The sequence below is a fragment of the Suricata suricatta genome, chromosome 2 (assembly GCF_006229205.1).
Source record: "Suricata suricatta isolate VVHF042 chromosome 2, meerkat_22Aug2017_6uvM2_HiC, whole genome shotgun sequence".
Lineage (NCBI taxonomy): Eukaryota > Metazoa > Chordata > Mammalia > Carnivora > Herpestidae > Suricata > Suricata suricatta.
Genome location: NC_043701.1, coordinates 170,219,229 through 170,237,697, shown reverse-complemented (window position 1 = coordinate 170,237,697; position 18,469 = coordinate 170,219,229). Strand labels below are relative to the sequence as shown.

Below are 18,469 nucleotides of genomic sequence, written 5' to 3'. Positions count from 1 at the left end.
GTTGCTCACAGCAGCCCTGTGTGAGTAGTCACTGTCACTCCCCAATTAATATCCTCAGTGTAATGAGGAAAGAGACATAGAGTCCTGTCTCGAGTAAGTAGCAGAGCTGGGCTCTGCCCCAGTGTGTTGGGCCCGACACCCCAGCTCCTGACCATGAGGCGGTATTGCGTCCCCGAAGCCCGTTGTATAAACGATTCTTGTTTTTCCACTGCTCATCCTTCTGTCAGACACAGACACATGTAAGGTCAGGATACAGAAATACAGAAGATAGACCAACGAGAATAAGGCTTTCGGGTTCCCATGACGCAGTCCTTTCAGGCCTGCTGAAGTCCAGGTGGAGAAACCCAAGCCCCATTGGTCTTGGATAAAGATGCGGTGAGGAGACCCGGCCAGCTGACCTCCAGCCTTAGGAATTTCCAACTCTGTCTCACTTCCTCGGGCTCCTCATTATTAAGCTCCTCAAGGGCCAGGAAAACAGTACTCTCCTTGCCTGTTTTATGTGTCTGATGTGCCCTGTACGGGGTGGATTCTTGGCTCCTCAGTTCTTATGATTTGACCACTATGGAGCCTGGAAGAATCAGTAATTTCCAACCATGGTAGGGAAATGCGACTTCCTTCAATTGTGTGGCGCAGTTTTCCCATTCAACACTCTGGCACGAGAGAGGACAATGACAAGTCTCTTTGGAATATTTTCTCTAGAATTTTTTTTCGTAAAGGGAGGAAATTTGGAGTCTTCAATATCCCAAACCATGTTTTGGGCTCAGGGGGTGCCCATGACCCTCTTGCTGACGTGACAGCCCTGGAGTGGGGCTCATCTCGGCTCTCCCCGCCACGTGAACCCTTGGCTTCAGTAAAGCCACCCTCTGCAGCCGCCTTTCCCGTCCACTTGGGCACCTCTGGTGGAAAAGCCAGAGGAACTAAGCTTTGGGAAGGACGAGGAGTCCCTGCGGGCAGACAGAATTAGCACATTTGAAATCTTGCCAGTTACTTTGTGGGCGTGAGGCGGGGATACTGGGAGGACAAGACCTCAGTGATCGGGAACACGAAGAGGGTGGCGGGTGAATGCCGCCTGACCGCCAGCCTCCCCTCGGTGGCTCCGGGCATCCCCTTTCCCTATAGCACAGGTGACCCTTGGATAATCCTGATGGCACCATGCCCAACAGTGATAGCGGATGTGAACACTTGCTGTGTCCCAGGGCTCCGCTCATGGAAAGCATGGCATTGAGGCTCTGCCCTACCCCAGAGTGAGACAGCTTCTATTTTTGGTACCACTGTAGCAAGGGCGGCTCGGGTGGTTAAGGAGGTGACCCAGGTCATGAAGCTGGAAAGGGGCAGAGGCGAGATTCGGCCTCGGTCTTCCTGGTTGCAAAGCCCATGTTCCCTCCGCCTCACTTTTCCTGTGCGAGAGCCTGATTTATAAAATGGGTGCATCCCAGGGCCTACGGCAAAATATAGGGTTTCCTGAGGGAGAGATCCAAGTCCTCATTCAAGAGCGGCAGCTAAAAGAGGCTCACCAGAGCAGGCCATCTCAGGGCTGCGTGGTCCCAACTGAGCTGCAGGACCAGCTCTAACAGTGCCCTCACCCCCGCCCCAAGAAGATGCGCGGGTCCCTGAAAGTGCGCGCCGTGGATGTAAGCACGGGTGTGGTGGCGGCGACAGCCAAATCCCAATGCTACGCGGTCCTTTTTCTTTGGAAACAGAAAAACTACAGGCAGAGGGTGGATGAACTGAAGTTCACCAGTGTGGCCGACGGCTCCCAGATGGAGCACGCCAAGAAGAGCCAGGGGCTGCAGAGTGGGGTGAGTCCTGAGCTGCCCTTTCCCCACCGTGCTGCTGTGTCGTGGGCTGGGCATCTCTGAGACAACGGCGGGGGCAGCCCAGGCACGATCCCGGGAGCCACAGAGCCTTTCCTGTTACGGGCTGTCTCCGGGCACTGGACCCCAGCCCTCCCTGCCTCCCGCACTCCCCTTCTCTGCTGGTTTCGGGGACAGGTGCCGACTGACATTGTTCATTTCAGCTCTCAGTATTGCCCAGTCTCTTCTTTCTTCTACTTTCTTGCTCCTCCTTCTGTCTCTCATCAAAGACTCTGTAATTCTGCAGCCAGTAGAGAATTCCCTTTGAGGAGGGTGACGCGAGCTCCAGCATGGGTGGTGTGATAGAGAAACAGCACAGGCGTACGTGCACGTGCACCGAGCGCGTGCCAAGGCGGCTGCAGGGTGGCCGGGACCTTCCTAGTCTTCCTTCCTAAAGGTCCAGGTACACTTGCTGGAAAAGATGCCGCCAACGGAGCTCAGGGTCAGCAGAAAACCACCGTTTGGAAACTCAGGTTGGGGGGTGGGAGGGAAGGGGAGAGAGAAAGAACAGAGGGGTAAGTTTTTCATTCAGTAGATGTTCACTTACGCTGTCTTTTCGGTCATTGCTCGCTTTCCAGGTGTCAGTACCTGTGAATGCGTTGGGATTGATGATGGGGGTGCAGGAGGCAGAGAATGCTTCCTGTTTTTCTCATTCGGGGAGGCTGGGCTCATCTGAGCCCTCCCGTGGGTTAGTTTCAGTGGCTGTGAACGGCACAGATGGGACTAGCTTGGGAAGGTCGGTGCCTTCTCAAGGGTGAAGTGTGAAGGCAGGAACTTTGGCGGTGTTCTCAGGTTGGTCCCCTGACCACATTCTTCTCACAGCTCCTCACGGCCTCACCTTCTGCCTTTACCCCTCCTGCCTTAAGCCTCGTTTGCCGTCTTCTGCTGGCCAGTGTCTGGTCTGGGCGGGTTTTGTAACGGACCCCCCGTGTAGGTCACACAAATGCCAAGCAGATCTGAAGACCCACCGGTGATGCCATGCACCTGCCCCATCCTGCCACCTGCTCCTGACCCGGTGCTCTCTCCTGACAGGTGGCCTACAGGGCAGGGAACAAGCAGTCTGTCCATCAGTACAGCATCAGCAAGGACGAGCCTCTCTTCCTACAGGCCCGAGCCAACGCGGCCAATCTCAGCGAGGTACGGCTCGAAGGAGGGGCGGCCATAGGCACTGCTTCCCTGCATAGGCGCCTGGTCCCCGTGCTGTGTCACCGGGGGTCCCGCACATCTGGTTGTCATAAACAGCTCACCCCCCAGACCTCGTTCCTGGCCAGTGTTTGAGGGAGAGGGAAGGACCACTTTCCATGGGAATGAGCTGGAGGGAGCCTTGAGCCGCTGACTGTATAACGGGGTAGGAGGCAGTGGTTTTTCCAAGGTCGCAGTTTGAACAGCAGCAGAGCATTGCTGGAAGTTGACCTTGAAGGCATTGGCTCCAGACTGCTGGCATTTGCTTGATCCTTGCGTCTACCACTTACCAGGGGTGTGACCCCGGGCTAGTTCTTGGCACTCAGTTGTCCCATTGGTAAAGTAAGGGTAATACTAGTTCCTGTCTCTCTGGGTTGTCACGAGGCTTCAATGGGCTAATATACAGACAGCCCTGTGAGGAGTGTGCACAAGGTGGCCATTACTCACGTACACAAAAAGCATGCATGGCCCCAACTCTCTCCTCCCTGTCTCTTAGCAGGGGCCTTCCTCATCTCTCCCACTCAGCTCCCAGGCCTTTGGAGTCCTGGTCTGAGTCCTAGGTAGAGGGGGAAATTAGAAGGAGCATAGAGAGGGAGCCTTCAGGAGAAAGAACTTGAAATCTGCAGGTGGGGGCAGGAAAGGACATGGGAGGAGGAGGGACAAGCCCCAGGTGGACTAGAGGCTGGGGGCAGGAGCGGAGTGCATGTGCAGGGGTGGGGAACCTTTCAGAAATGTTGCTGGGCGTTTTGCAATGTTATTCCACCTCGGGCATGTCTTTGAGACCTCTGTGAAGACGCCTAGTATTTTTCAAGGCATCTGGAGTTCAAATTCAGCTTCTTTTGACCGAAGCCCTGTGTGTAAGGAGGCCTTGAGGCAGGAACAAGGAGGCCTGGTTGTCTTCAGGTCACCAGGTTTCTGTGGAAGCATGCACTTTGTGTTTGCCTCCTGGAGGGAGCGTTACGGGGTCTGGGGAAGGCTTCCCGCAGGAGGATGACCTCTCTTCTCCTCCATCTCCTCAGAAACTGTATAAGAGCAGCTGGGAAAACCAGAAGGCCAAAGGGTTTGAGCTGCGTCTGGACTCCTTGGCCTTCCTGGCAGCCAAAGCCAACAGGGACCTGGCCAGCGAGGTGAGTAGGTGCTCAAGTTGTACAGGGCACCAGGAATCCTGCCGTTTTCCCTCTAGGAGAGTCAGAAAGGGTCTGCCCAGGCTCTTAATCTCCCTGAGCCCCAGGGTCCAGTGTGCGAAGTGGGGATAAATAGGACTGCAGTGAGATAATCCTATAGGAACCGAGAGTGCACTGCTGGCCACACGTAGGTTTTCAGTAGGTGGAAGCGATGTTCGTGGTGGCGGCATGAGTGGTGATCTAAACGGCTATGTGACAGGCAATCTGATGCTCAGAGACACCCCAGGACTATCTAAGGATGTCGTGGCCTGTCAGCCATCGAGAGTACAGGCCCTGGTGTCAGATGGACCTTGGATGAAATCCTGGCTCCATTCCCCGTTAAACATTGTGACTCTGGGAAGGTCGTTTGACCTTTCAAAATCTTGATTAACTCATGGGTAAATTGGTAGTTGCAAAATGCTTACAAGGAAATGAAATGAACGGATGTGTGTTGTGTTACATGGTCCAAGGCTGACTGTTGGGAGTCTGATGTGAGATAAGGAGCCTAGGCCAGAATGGAAGGCCAAGTCCACTAACCTCATCAAGACGGTCTTGCTTCCAAAAGATATGCATGCCCATGAGGCTGCTTCTCTGTATGAATCTCTGTAGAGATCAGCTGAACTAAACCCTGGCTTGGGGATGCAGTCGATTTACATTCTGACTTAAGGTCCTTATCTTGTTCCTGGTAAGAGCTCATGAACCAGCACTGGCCTGCAGATGCACTCTGAGGGGCCTGGGGTTACACCACGCCTGGCTCACAGTAGGTGCTCAATAAATGGGGGCAGATATGGATACTGCCGCTGTTGGCACAGATGAGAGGAGAGCCCAGGTCTCCCAATAAGGTTACAGGTTTTAAGGCAGGTCCATATTAGCTTCTGATCTTCATTACTCCTGGTCTTTTTTCAAGCAAATATGCTTCCTTGTGCTCCCCATACTCTTAAGTGTGTATAGGTGCCCCCATTCTGTAATTTGAGCCCCTTTCTCAAACAGCAGCTGTATTTTAGCTATTCTGTGTCATTTTCATTCATGACTACTTAAAAAAATTTTTTTAATGTTTATTTTTGAAAGAGAGAGTGAGAGAGAGTGCGAGTCGGGGAGGAGCAGAGAAAGAGGGAGACACAGAATCCGAAACAGGCTCCAGGTTCCGAGCTGTCAGCACAGAGCCCAATGCGGGGCTCGAACCTGCAAACAGTGAGATCATAACCTGAGCTGAAGTCGGCACTTAACTGACTGAGCCACCCAGGCACCCGGACTACTTTTTGTTTATAATGTTTTCACTGTTCCCAGAAAGGAAACAACAGGCCACTTCAAAATAAATCCAGAGAAAATGAGGTTGAAGAATATAGACAAGAGATGGAATGGCACCAGGAATTTGGGAATAGACTGTTGTATAGCTGAGTGTTCAGTTTAGCTCTGAGCTTCCTGGCAGCTGAGGTGAAAAGAGAAATAATGAGTAATATTTTATTTCACTGTTCGATGATAGGAAGTAAACTGTGACAGTAGTTATCTAATAAGATTCTGTTGTATGGCTTTGTTTGGACTTTCATACCCAGGGTTTGAAAGTTAACAATGCCTTTAGGAGATGTTAACATATCCCGCTCTCTTCTTCCTGTTCAGGTGAAGTATAAGGAAGATTATGAGAGGTCCAGAGGGAAGCTGATTGGGGCAAAGGATGCCCAAGGGGATTCACAGATGAGCCACTCGCTGCAAATGTCCAAGCTGCAGAGTGAACTGGAGTACAAGAAGGGGTTCGAGGACACCAGATCCCGCTGCCACGTCTCCCTGGACATGGTGCACCTCGCGCATGCCCGCAAGGCTCAGCATCTGGCCACAGGCATAGGCTACAAGACAGCCTCTCACCACTTTACTGCTCTGCCCACAGACATGAGGGTGGAGTGGGCCAAGAAGGCGTACGGCTTACAGAGCGATGTAAGCTCCGTGTGTGCATGCGTGTGCACGTGCGTGCATGTGCTGGTCTTGCCGCGACGGCTTTCCCCGGCCCCTGAGACGGTAGTCTGTCCACTGACACTCCTGCTTCGGGATCCCAGGGGGACGCAGCTCAGCTTCCCTAGTGGTTTAACCTTTACGGGAGTTCTGCCCGCTTCGGACGCTGTGTCCGCACAGAAGACCACGAAGCGACTTATTTCTCCTTGGCATTTGCTCTGCATCTGTCTTCCCTGTTCCGTTTTACCGGGAGTGGTGGGGGGAGATGCATTTGTGACCTTGGTAACTGTGGCCTATTCTGGGAGAGCGTCTCCCATCTTCCTTCCAACCTTGCCAGGGTCCTTTTCAGAACGGGCAGCACCTACGCACCTGAGAGCCCCCTCCCCTTCCTCCTGGGGCCCCACCCGGCTCCGCCCTCCTCCGTCCTCGGTGGACTCTGGTGCAGAAAAGTGGGTGCGCTGAGAAGGCAGGTCAGCTGCCTCCCGACTGTTTCACACAAGGGTGGGAAAGGCGGTATAGACACACCCTTCCTGGTAGAGCGGTTTCTGGGGCTATGGGTGATACTCGAATTTTAGAGAAGCGTCCATTTAAATGGCTCTCCGTTAAAACGACGCCTTGCACTGCAAGCAGAGAAATGAGAAGTAGCCCCTGCCCCGAACCTTGGTGCGTAGGAAGGAATCGGCCCCGCGGGGGGCCTCGGGTGTCTTGTGAAATTCCCTCAAACAGCTCCCCCCCTGGGTTCCGTTGTGAGTTCTCATTTTCTTCTCCCCTGCTTGTCATTTTAAACAAGAAAATGGGGAAAGCAGACAATGAGGACGCTCCTCTTCCCCTGGTAGACCGAGTCCTTAATGAGGGACGAGGCTGAGCCGGCCCCTCCCGCTGCACCCGCAGGCGCTGGTGGGAGGGGCCTAACGCCACCAGCAGCAGGACGCTCCAATTAAAGGGGAGATTAATTGACATTTTGGATCCCTACCTGTGACTGTGCAGAAATGGATAAGACAAAAGTGGCATCTAATTTGACTCAGCCAGCACCAAGGCGACATCTGGGAGCCGTTAATAGCCCTTTAAATGTCTGCGCGCCAACAATGGCCTGCCTTTTTTTCCCTTTCTCCTTTGTCAGAACCAATACAGGGCAGATGTGAAGTGGATGAAAGGCACGGGCTGGGTCGCCACCGGGTCATTAAATGTGGAGCAGGCGAAGAAGGCAGGAGAACTCATTAGCGAGGTGAGATTCCCTGACAGCGTGCAACAGGCCTGGCTGCGCTAGGCGTGTGGCATTTCTGTAGAAAATTAAAATAATTTCCACTCAAAAGGCAAAGAAAAAGGCAAAGCTACATGAAAGGCCTGGAAACCCAGACTAGGGCTGGTAATTAGAGGGAGACTACATACCAAACACACACCAGTAGGGGCCCATAGAGCCCTGGCAAAAACAAAGTGGGTGACAAATGATATTATGAATAATAATGACAATCAAAAAGAGCTCAATTGCTACCCACCAACTTACCTTTTTAATGAAGCAACAAGGGAGTGATGATGAAAAGATACATTTATTGCACCCAGAAAGCTCTTTCCGTGACTTTATGCAGTTTCTCTCTCTCTCTCTCTTTCCGCCACATTGTAAACAGTTTTTGAATATTCATGTGGTGCAGGACACGTGACCCGGGTCTCTCTTGTTGAGGGGTCTCGCTTCCCCTTAAATCTTACTCCTATACCTGCATCCTCCCTTGGACCCTAAGCACGATGACCGCGTGCTGCAAAGAGCCATTCTGCTCACGTGTTAGGAGAGTTTCGTTAAGCAGATCTTTTAAAGATGTGATCAGGGTTCCTCGGTCTCAGAACTGTTGATGTTCTGAACACTCTTGGTTGTGGGGGGCTGTCCTGAGTCATGTGGGGTGTCTGGCAGCACCCCTGGCCTCCATCCACTAGATGCCGGTGGCACCCTCTGCCCAGCTGTGACAGCCCAGCTGTCTCCAGACGCCGCTGAAAGGTGGACAGCCACTGGGGTAGACACACTGGGGAGCTGCCACTGCCTCATGCTCACGCAGAGGCTGCACATCCTCGAACAACCCAAATCCCACCTCTCTTCATGTCTGATTGGGGAGAAACTTGTTTAGAAGGCAAGTAAGAGGGTTTTTAGCTGCCTTCAGAGCAGCCTGGTCTTTCTAGACTCCCTGGGTGGGTGGGGGTCACAATGGCCATCGCCACAGGAGATGGTAGCCTTCGTCATGAGCCCTCTGGCACTTTGTTTTGAGAACACGTCTTTACTGAACATGTAGGCGAAACAGTAAGACATCTAAGTTGGTTTTTCAAACACACCTACCCAGCGTTGATTCCAAAAGTGGGTTCACTCTGATTAGCCTAACTTTTAGGAAATCTTAGTCAACATTCAAGGCTCGAAAGACCCTGGGAGCTCAGTGGACACTGTACTCTCCTCAGTGGCTCAGTCTGACTGAGGAAGGGCCTTTTAAAGGGATGATCTTGAGACACTTGCAGCAGCAAACATCTGGGTGTGAGGACTCATCATCCTACCCCCTCATCGGGCCCACTCATAAAAGGATGTGACAAATAAATCAGGCACACAATTTAGACTTCAAGATGATTCCTTCATGCATCTAAGTCTGGCATCCAAGGGATCTTTCTGGAACTGTTTATCCCACAGTGGGCTTAATTTTCCACCTCATTTTGCAGACTTACCCAACAAATTGGCTTATCTTCCGTGCTTCATGTGCATCCTCAAACTTCAGTAAGCCAAGAAAATCTTTCAGCAACTTTCCCTAATCACCTCCCTTCTGTTTGGCGCATTTCCAGTTTCGTGTCAGATTGGCTGACCTCCCAATTTTCAGACAGAATGCCACACACACTGCTGAGAAAACCACAGATGCACACACGCCTGTCCCTTAAAGCAGGAGCCGGCGAACCTTTCCTTGTAAAGGGCCAGATAGGGAATGTTTTCAGCAGTGTGGGCCATGCGGTTTCAGGTGCAGTTTCTCCCTTCTGCCACCATTGCATGAACAGAACCATAGATACTGTGTAAGTGAATGAGTGTGGCTGTGTTCCAATAAAACTTTATTTACAAAAACAGGTGACACCACAGAGGTGGCTGGATACTGAACCGCATCCTTCTTAAACAACCCAGGATACAAAAATCGAACCTGGTAAATGAGGAAATGTTTATAAAATAATTCTTTGACTTGAGAGAAGATACACCTCACAATTCCAGAGTGCAACTGTTCTAGTCTCCTGGGGATGTATTTGCATTTAAAAAAAAAAAAGAGGAATTAATTTAAGCACGACTTTTAGAATCAGAATTGGGTGTCTAGGTCTTTGCCAGCCTTGGAATTCTTTGTGATTCTGTTTGTTTGTTTGCTGCCAGTGTCTTTCAAAATGTACGATCGCCCCTTTCAATAATAGCGTCCTCCTCATTACTGTAACATTCTAAAGGATTCTTGCTTGTGTTAACTGACCCAGGTTCTAAAGTGATTGGATGGTTGCAGTCCCTGCCTGCTAAATGCAGGGGTCTTGACTGTGATAATCTCTGCCAGGCCCTTTTGTGGAAGGAAAGCAGCAAGCTTTGATTTATGGTAAACGTGACCTCCCTTCTTGTTTGGAAGACCCAAACTAAGATATGTAAACAACTGCAACACAGTATTTGAAACCCATAAAGAGAATCCTTTCCTAAGTGTACATCCCACAGTATTTTACCTGCATCTCCTAATTTTGCGATGTTTTCTTTGCACCAGGTAGAAATACTTTAATGTTAATTGACATGAGGTTATTCTTAAATTGAAACAAATATTAACCTGAAGGCACCGAGGATATAAAGATGGAGGAAGCCGAATAATAATTATGTTCACAAATTCACTCTAATCTCAAGCAACCTATGATTTTCCCTTTCAAATGGCATGAAAGAGCAGCACAAAATTCACAGCTTTGATCTTTTTCTGCTCAACAGAAGAAGTACCGTCAGCATCCAGCTGCTTTGAAGTTTACCAGTATTAAAGACACTCCGGAGATGGTCCAGGCCAGAATTAGTTATACCCAAGCAGTGGATGTAAGTGATAATGTATATACATTATGAACTCTGAGAGTGGGCCCTCCTTTCAACACTGCGATTGAAGCTGAGGGCTCCTTGCCTTGCTCTGTCTGTTGTTCTAAGGATGAAGGAACTCCTTGTCCCTCGCGGAGGCACACCTTAGTGGGGGTGCTTCCACATTAGGATGCAGATGGGGTGTTACTGGTCTTAAGATGCCAAGTGGGGCTCCGCCACCCCACTGCCCTCACGCTCTCCGGTCTTCCCATCGGCGTGCCTTCAAGATCTGCTGTGGTGGGGGCCTCCCCCCGTCACCCCCACACAGTTCCTTTTGGTTTTAAAGTGGTGTTTCCAGCACTGGAACACTGGTGGTGAAAGTTCTTGGCAGTTAGTTGGAAGATGCAGCCCCTGCTAGGGCTCCTGGGGACCCGAGGGCTGATATTCTCGCCCTTCAAATTCCTCCCAAAGACCTTGGAAATGATCTGGGGCTTGCGTGGATGGGACTAACGGTGAAATCATGTCCCACATTCCCTTTGTAACATGAGGCGGAAATCTAGCCTTTTGTCCTCACGGCACGGTGTTCATTGGAGACCAAACTGAATGCTGAGGTCTTATAAAAACTCACTTTAGGACACAGGTTAACCCATTTGGCCGATTCTACTGAGAGAGGCCCCCAGATCTTTGTGTGGGGAGGACACACCTACTAAGTATCCTCAAGCTATTCAACTTGCCGTGAGGAAAGTTTACAACTCTTAGTGGGGACAAGTTTCAAAATGATCTCCCGTGCTTCCCCAGTGAATATGTGATTCTGATTGTGCCTTTTCCTTTTTTTGTTTAAACATTTATTTATTATTGAGGAACAGACAGAGACAGAGCATGACAGGGGAGGGGCAGAGAGAGAGAGGGAGACACAGAATCCGAAGCAGGCTCCAGGCTCTGAGCTGTCGGCACAGAGCCCGACATGGGGTTCGAAGCCACAAGCTGTGAGATCATGACCTGAGCCGAAGTCGGACGCTTACCCGACTGAGCCACCCAGGCGCCCCCTGGTTGTGCCTTTTTCAGCAGATATTCAGAAATGGCCTGAGTGCCTGTCAGAATATGTTATGAGATGATTTACAAACTTATAGGCTGAGCAATTTATAATTTCTTGACAACCAACCCCTCAACAGCAAATTAAATTCTGAGAAACACAGATGGCCCAACGAGAACTTTCATAGGAGGAAAAGGAACACTGGCTTCCTCCTTACCCTAACCAACTCTAGGGGGCAGTGCTGTGACGCGTAGAAACTTTGGCCGAAGCTGCTAAGATTGGGAATGCAAAAACCAGGTGTAGAAACTCTCTCTTGTGGCCGATGCCAACCTCATGTGTCATCACTGCGAGGATGTCATAAGCCCAAATCAGAGTTCCGCGTGAGTGGCACCCCAGGCCCACCCGGTAGACATTTATTAGCACAAGAATCCTCGAGGTGGAGGAAGGGAGCAGGGATCGAAGTAGGTCCAGACGTCACCGGTGGAAGAGCCCTCTTTCATGCTTCTGAATTTTGATGCCCTCCCACGCTTTGTGATTAATAGCCAAAGTACTAGGTGTTAACTAGGGCTCATTTTCTGACACGTTGTCAGTATTTATGCGACAAGTAGAGTGTTAACGCAGAGGCACATTTCAGCCTGTCATGTTCTGAGCTGGGACGCGGGACACGGGAGGGAGTGAAGCCTGTGTCACCGTGCCGGCTGTGGAATCCAGGTAGAAGCAGAATCCAAGACCCTGTCTCTACGGGGAGGTGGCAGCTGTCCCTGTCCCCTGGAATGTCACTTGGGCGATGGCCGCGTGGAGCAGCCTCCTGGGTTTAACGCAAAATCTCTCTTTGTCCGCAGAGGTTATACAGGGAACAAGGAGAAAACATAAAGCATCATTACACGCAGACAGCCGACCTCCCTGAAGTCCTCCTGGCCAAGCTGAATGCCATGAATATCAGTGAGGTGAGGCCGCGCTTGGACCAACTATCTTGAACTCCGGGACACCCAGGAACCTGGACAGTGCAGGCAGCCTGTGCTCAAAAGGGCGTGGAGCTTGGTTTAATGCTCTGCTGTCACCGTCTTGAAATTTATAATGTTTTTGAACAAGGGGCCCCATGCTTTCATTCGCACTGAGCTCTGCGGGTCAGGTATGCGGCCCTGCAGGAGAGTCAAGTTCATTTATGTGAATGAGCCTAGGAACACTAACTACTGCCTTAGCACAAAGGGCATTCGTACTGAGGGGGTGAAATGCGGAAGCACTGGGATAGAGGTGAGGGCGTCCAAAGGCATGCCAAGGAGAGACCCTTCCCTCCCATAACCTTGATCGGCAAACCCCTCCCCCTCGCCGGTCCCTGTTCTTTGATAGAGACGGTTGTGCTTCCCCTTATCTTATGTAAAGATCTGTGCACACTCAGCCTTCGGCCAGCTTCTTCCACTCAGCTTACTGCTCAGAGAAGTCTGGGTGTGTCTGACTCTAAAGAACACCCCCCACTCCCCCGCAGAAGACTCTCCCTCCCGTGGGCTGGCAGAAGGCAGGCTCCAGCTCTGTCTTGGTTTTTGCTAAGGCACAGTGATTCCTAACTCCAGCTGGGGGCTGGGGGAAAACCCGTAACAAAGCAGAATCCCATCTTGGTAATGAAGATCTCAGAACCACCAGATCGCATGAAGGTCTTCATTTGTCCGCATCTTCCCAACAGACCCGTTATAAGGAATCCTGGAGCAAACTTCGAGACGGCGGCTATAGACTGAGACTGGATGCCATTCCGTTTCAGGCAGCGAAGGCTTCCGGCGAAATCATAAGTGATGTGAGCGGCCACCTCCATTACTGTGTCAATGTTTAATACTAACCAATTTTTACTCCTTTTGCCCCTAACCCTGCCTTCTTTTGCCTGTGGATACTGTCCTCTGTTTTCCCAACTGACTGTGTTAGGGCAATCTGATAACGACCAGAGAGAAAGAACATACCATACAACAAAAAAAAATCCCCTAGCCAGGGTACAAAGCCAAATGCTGGACTGTAACTCTGGCCCCCGGGCAGATGAAATGCACCCTCCACCAGGCACTTTCCTAAAGCAAGTCCGCGTGCAGAGACTGTGAACAATGCACCCACCTTCCTCTGGCGCGGGCCGCCCAAGTGCTGACACGGCCCGCCAGTTCATACCCAGCCCTTTAGTCATTGGGAGTCTTGCATATGAAAGAATAGGCCCTTTGACGACTCCCGCGTTTTCTTTTAACTCACCCAGTCACTGTCAAAAGAACAAAACATTTTCGCCCAATACCCACCTCTCCCATTCCGTGTCCCTTGTCCCTGAGCTGTTACTCTCTCCCGCTCTCTTTCCCTTTAGTACAAATACAAAGAGGCATTTGAGAAAATGAAAGGGCAGATGCTTGGCTCCCGGAGCTTGGAAGATGATATCAGCCTTGCACATTCAGTGTATGCGAACTCGCTGCAGAGCGAAGTAAGTAGGAGGAAAAAATGCAGTGGAACTGGGGGGCCCCCACCTAATGATGGCCAGCCAGCACGGGTCGTTTGTCCTCCGGTCGTGGCTGTTGGCTCTGTCCTAACCAGCTGTGTGCCTTTGTCGGGTCCCCTGGGTCCCCTGGGCTTTAGCCTCTTCCTCCCTCAGGTGAGAGTCTGAGCTACATGACCCCTTAGCTCCCTTGGGCCGTTCTGTGATGTGATCAGGGGCCACAAATGGGGGCCTGTGGGCTAGGTTTGGATGACAGCTGTTCTGTTTGGTCTGCAGAGTGAATTGATCGCAAACCTTTAAAAGTGGAACATTTTGCAGAAAAGTCAGAGACTTTCAGCCAGAAGCTGGCCCTGGATTCCTCAAGGCAGGAATTCCTCAAGTGCAGGTTGACTATTGGGAACTCCATTTAGATTTTTTTTAAAAACATTTATTCATTATTAAGAGACCGAGAGACAGAGCATGAGCAGGGGAGGGGCAGAGAGAGGGGGAGACACAGAATCTGAAGCAGGCTCCAGGCTCTGAGCTGTCAGCACAGAGCCCGATGCGGGGCCCCAACCAACAAACCACGAGATCATGACCTGAGCCCAAGTCGGACGCTCAACCGACAGAGCCACCCAGGTGCCCCTGGGAGCTCCATTTAGAAGGGATCTATGCTCTCTCTTTTGCCCTCACTTCCCGCTTTACTCACTGGTACTGCATCTGGGTGCCCGGAAACCTCTGAGTTTGCAACCCGTGGTTTCCACCCTGTGGATGCCGGCACGAGGGTGGGCACATATGTGTGCTGGCTAAAACCTAACACGTGTTCACTGTGTCACGGAGGACTAAGCACCTTTACACCCAGTGTCTCACTTAACCGTCAAACTGTCTTTAGGAACTCCGTCGTATCCATCCTGGTTTACGGAGAAGAAGGCCTAGACTCTGAGTGCCCTCGTCCCTTGTCTAAGATAAGCTAGAAAGGGGACATGGTGCCAGCCTTCCATCTCGTGCTCTTTCCGCAGCGTCACATGTTCTCTGCCATTTTCTTCTCTGCCTCAGTTTCCCCATTTCTAACATTCTCCCCCCTTTCTGGGCTGGGGTGCTGACCACAGAATGTGGGGTTGGACATGAATTGTCCTTGGCTTTATGCTAGGGGGTAGGGGAGGACGCTGGATGGGAGCAGGAGGTAAGGGAGGGTAGAGGAGGTGCCAGTTCTGCGTCTGACTGCCAAGAAAGCCCAGAGGGAGCTTCGGAGACTTTCCAGCAGCTTCTCTGAGGACTGCAGTGGAGCTGGTGGTCTGGAACGGGCCTGTCCTCTCCTCCCTCCACATGCCTGCTGGGCTCTTTGGAATATCCATCCCTTAGAACTGGCTTTCCAAGCGTCTACCCACTGCTCTTGGTCCCCCAGATTTGTTTTCTTAATTAAAAATTTAAAGCTCATTTATTTTGAGAGAGTGAGAAGGGGAGGAGCAGAGGGAAAGGGAGAGAGAGAGATTCCAAGCAGGAACTGCACTGTCAGCACAGAGCCCAACGCAGGGCTTGAACTCATGAACAGTGAGATCATGACCCGAGCCGAAATCAAGAGTCAGATGCTCAACCAACTCAGCCACCGAGGCGCCCCTGCCCCCAGACCTCTTAGGAGGTCATCTGATGCTTTGAAGGAGCACCTCATCGCCTAAGCCCAAGAAGGGAGTCCCTGGTGTCTAAACCCTGAGCCTTTGAAACAGCCGTGCTGCTCTGTCTGCCCCTCTAGGTGAATTACAAGAAGGGCTTTGAGCTCTCCAAGGCACGCTTCCATCTGCCGTTGGACATGGTGACCCTGGTGCATGCCAGGAAGGCTCAGAGCCTGGCCAGCGACCAGGACTACAGACGTCCGCTCCCCCAGCACACTTCCTTGGCCGAAGACCTGAGGCTCAGCTGTGCCAAGAAAGCTCACAAGTTGCAGAGCGAGGTAAGAGGACCTGGCCTCTTGTTCAGGGCTCTGTCCTCTCAGATCTGACCATGAGGCAGTGACCCGCAAGCTCCTGCTGGTGCCGTGGGGGACTCTGCAGGTGACAAATCCTCAACCCGGCTTTTGGAAATGCTGCCCCGTGTCCCTGCCTGGCACAATTCCACAGATCTGCAGGCCGCAGGGGCCTCTGTTGTTTCTAAACATTACGTTTTCACGCAGGATCTCATTTAAACTTCAGAATAACACTGTATCAAGGGTCGTAATTACCCCATTTTATAAATTACAGTGAGGCTCAGAGGAGTTAAATAGATAGCTTGCCCGAGATCACAGGACTATCAGTGAGAAGGGGGGGCTGACACTTGAACTTAGATGGCGTCTGACCAAGGTGCCCCCAGTTCACATGTTTTGCATGTTCAAGATGTGCCACGGGCATCGCCTCTGGCCTTGGGTCAGACTGGTGGCTCTTAGGGCTTCGTGAGTTCCCAGGCTGCCCGTTTTCTGAGGGAGGCTGTGCTCTGTTAGGAGAGGCTGGGGCCGGAGTGGACCCACTTTAGGCAGAGGGGAGGGCCCCCAGGCCCCAGCCAGCCTTCCTGGGTCCCCACAACGAGTGGTGGAGACCTTTCCCTCCCACATGCCTTTCAAGCTCAGGCCACCTGTCTTCTGAAGCAGATGGCCTGGGAGTAGTGGGGAGCACGGAGGATCACCTCACTCTTAAGAGATCCTGAGTGTCTCCCCCCTCGGGCGGCAGCATCCTATTTGGCTCTCCCCCTGTTGCCTGTCTTTCTGGGTCTCTGGCTATGGGGTCTGCAGGTAACGGGCTGGGGTGAAAGCAAAACACTTCACGAAACCTGCTTCCCAGTTTGACGGTAGCTGGAAGCGAAGGGACACTCAGATCTGGGTATCTGTCGTCTGTTCAGATTTTCCACCCGTGCACGGTGTTTGCCAGCTGACAGAAACTGTCAGGAACCCAAGAGCGGCAGCAGGACCACGGGAATGTCACACTCAGCTCAGGGCCTGCGTGTCACTTGAGCAGAGCCCTCGCCTGCCCTGCCTCTCGCTGTGACAGCACTTGGTGCCAGGGGGGCACCTCGGTGGCTGCAGGGGAGTGAGTTTGGGGACCCTTTAAACTGTCAGCCCAAATCACGCAGGTTCACACACTCGCCCCTACCCACACAGAAAGGCCTGTGCCAGATGAGTCTGAATTCATTTATTAGTTCTTTCTTAACCCATGATTAATTTATGCCACCCTCTGCTGCTGGGCTTTGTTTTAGGAGCCCTATTAAACTGTCATTTCCACATCTGCCCCCAGACAACTGACTTTCTAACCACAATCCACTCCCGTGCTTATGTCTTTGTTTTGTTTTGTTTTCTTTTATTTATTTATTTTTGAGAGGCAGAGAGAGAGAGAGCATGAGCCGGGGAGGGTCAGAGAGAGAGGGAGATACAGAATCCGAAGCAGGCTCTAGGCTCTAGACTCTGAGCTGTCAGCACAGAGCCTGATGCAGGGCTTGAACCCACAAACCCTGAGATCATGACTTGAGCCGAAGCCAGACGCTTAACCAACTGAGCCACCCAGGCGCCCCTTGCACTTAGGTCTTGATAGCCCCCAGGAAGAGAAAAATCCGCCTTCCCTCCCTCTGAAGCTACAAAGACAGGCGACAGCAGAATCCTTTCCTCTGACCTCCATTTTTGTTTCCCCAACAAATGCTTACTGGGAGGCCCTGTGTGTTTGCTGAGGATGACCTGTCTGGAGAGACCGGCTTGGCCTTGAGTTCTCATGACGACGTTATCCTGTCGGGGTCCTTCCTCCGGCTTCTCTTTGCTTCCTTGTTTTGTGAGTTGGGCCTCTCTGATTCCTTGTGTTGTCTCCTCTAGAATCTGTACCGGTCAGACCTGAACTTCATGCGAGGCGTTCCCTGTGTCATTCCGGGCACGTTAGAGATCGAAGGGAGAAAGAAGGCATCGGAACTCATCAGTGAGGTGACTGGGGACCCTGGAGAGCTGAGGGGTATCCGGCTCGTTTCCACAGGAGAAATAAGCATTTCGCTCCCCGGTGTCCCGGTGTTCAGCTTGCTTCTTCCTGCCGAATCCAGTCAGATGCTAACTGTCCACAGTGACCGTTCGCTGCTTAAGCTCTTGTGGGAGCTTTCTTCTATTACTAGATTCTCCATTTAGACTGGATGCCCTCGAAGACAGCTTTGCAAATATCAAGCCAGGCCCTCTATGAACACATATGAACCACTCCCTGACTCGCAAGATCTACTTCCCTAAGGTCCCTTTAAAGAGTGGCCCTGCGGTACAATGACAAAAAGGCAGGCTTCGGAGACCATCAGCTGGAAACTGAAATCCCAAGCCAGTGCTCATTTGCTGTGTGACCTCCAGCCTTTCACCTGCCCTCTCTGAGTCTCACTGTTTTAGTCAGTTAAATGGGAGTACTCCTCCCTCTCTCTTTTAATTTTTATGAGGATCGACGCTAATATTCCAAGCAACTATGCTTTCCCAGCTGGCTGGGAAATGGCTGTTAGAAGCTTGGTGATAATTTCATGGAAAAAATACAGAAGTCTAGAATTCTAAGTGCTTTGAGCTTCTGAGGCATCTTACTTGCCCCTGCAAGGGCTCCGGGACTTCCACGCACTGTAGATACAAGGACAGGAGGGCAGGATGGAGGGCACTGCAAGTATCAGGTGGGCTCACACATTGATGAGGAGCTCTGAGAAAACGGAGCCCGCCTCACCGTGGGAGTTCAGATGAACTTTGTGCTTTACGTTTCCAGTGAAATCTCAAAAGAGACAGGTTTCTGAACCTGGTGGGGCATCGGAATTGTCTTTGGCGCTTAAAACAAAATCCAGAGGCCTGGGCCCTCTGACAGTTTAATGAACCCTGGT

General features: G+C 51.6%; 1 protein-coding gene across 1 annotated transcript in view; it reads left to right on the top strand.

The window, feature by feature from the left end:
* The window catches only part of NRAP (nebulin related anchoring protein), a 69,490-nt gene that overhangs the window by 31,534 nt on the left and 19,487 nt on the right, over positions 1–18,469 (top strand). The window contains exons 19-29 of the mRNA XM_029920396.1: positions 1,596–1,799; positions 2,886–2,990; positions 4,055–4,162; positions 5,816–6,127; positions 7,263–7,367; positions 10,095–10,193; positions 12,045–12,149; positions 12,884–12,991; positions 13,532–13,645; positions 15,387–15,584; positions 17,460–17,564. Of these exons, the coding sequence (XP_029776256.1) occupies positions 1,596–1,799; positions 2,886–2,990; positions 4,055–4,162; positions 5,816–6,127; positions 7,263–7,367; positions 10,095–10,193; positions 12,045–12,149; positions 12,884–12,991; positions 13,532–13,645; positions 15,387–15,584; positions 17,460–17,564 (1,563 nt within the window). The remainder of the gene's footprint in view (positions 1–1,595; positions 1,800–2,885; positions 2,991–4,054; positions 4,163–5,815; positions 6,128–7,262; positions 7,368–10,094; positions 10,194–12,044; positions 12,150–12,883; positions 12,992–13,531; positions 13,646–15,386; positions 15,585–17,459; positions 17,565–18,469) is intronic.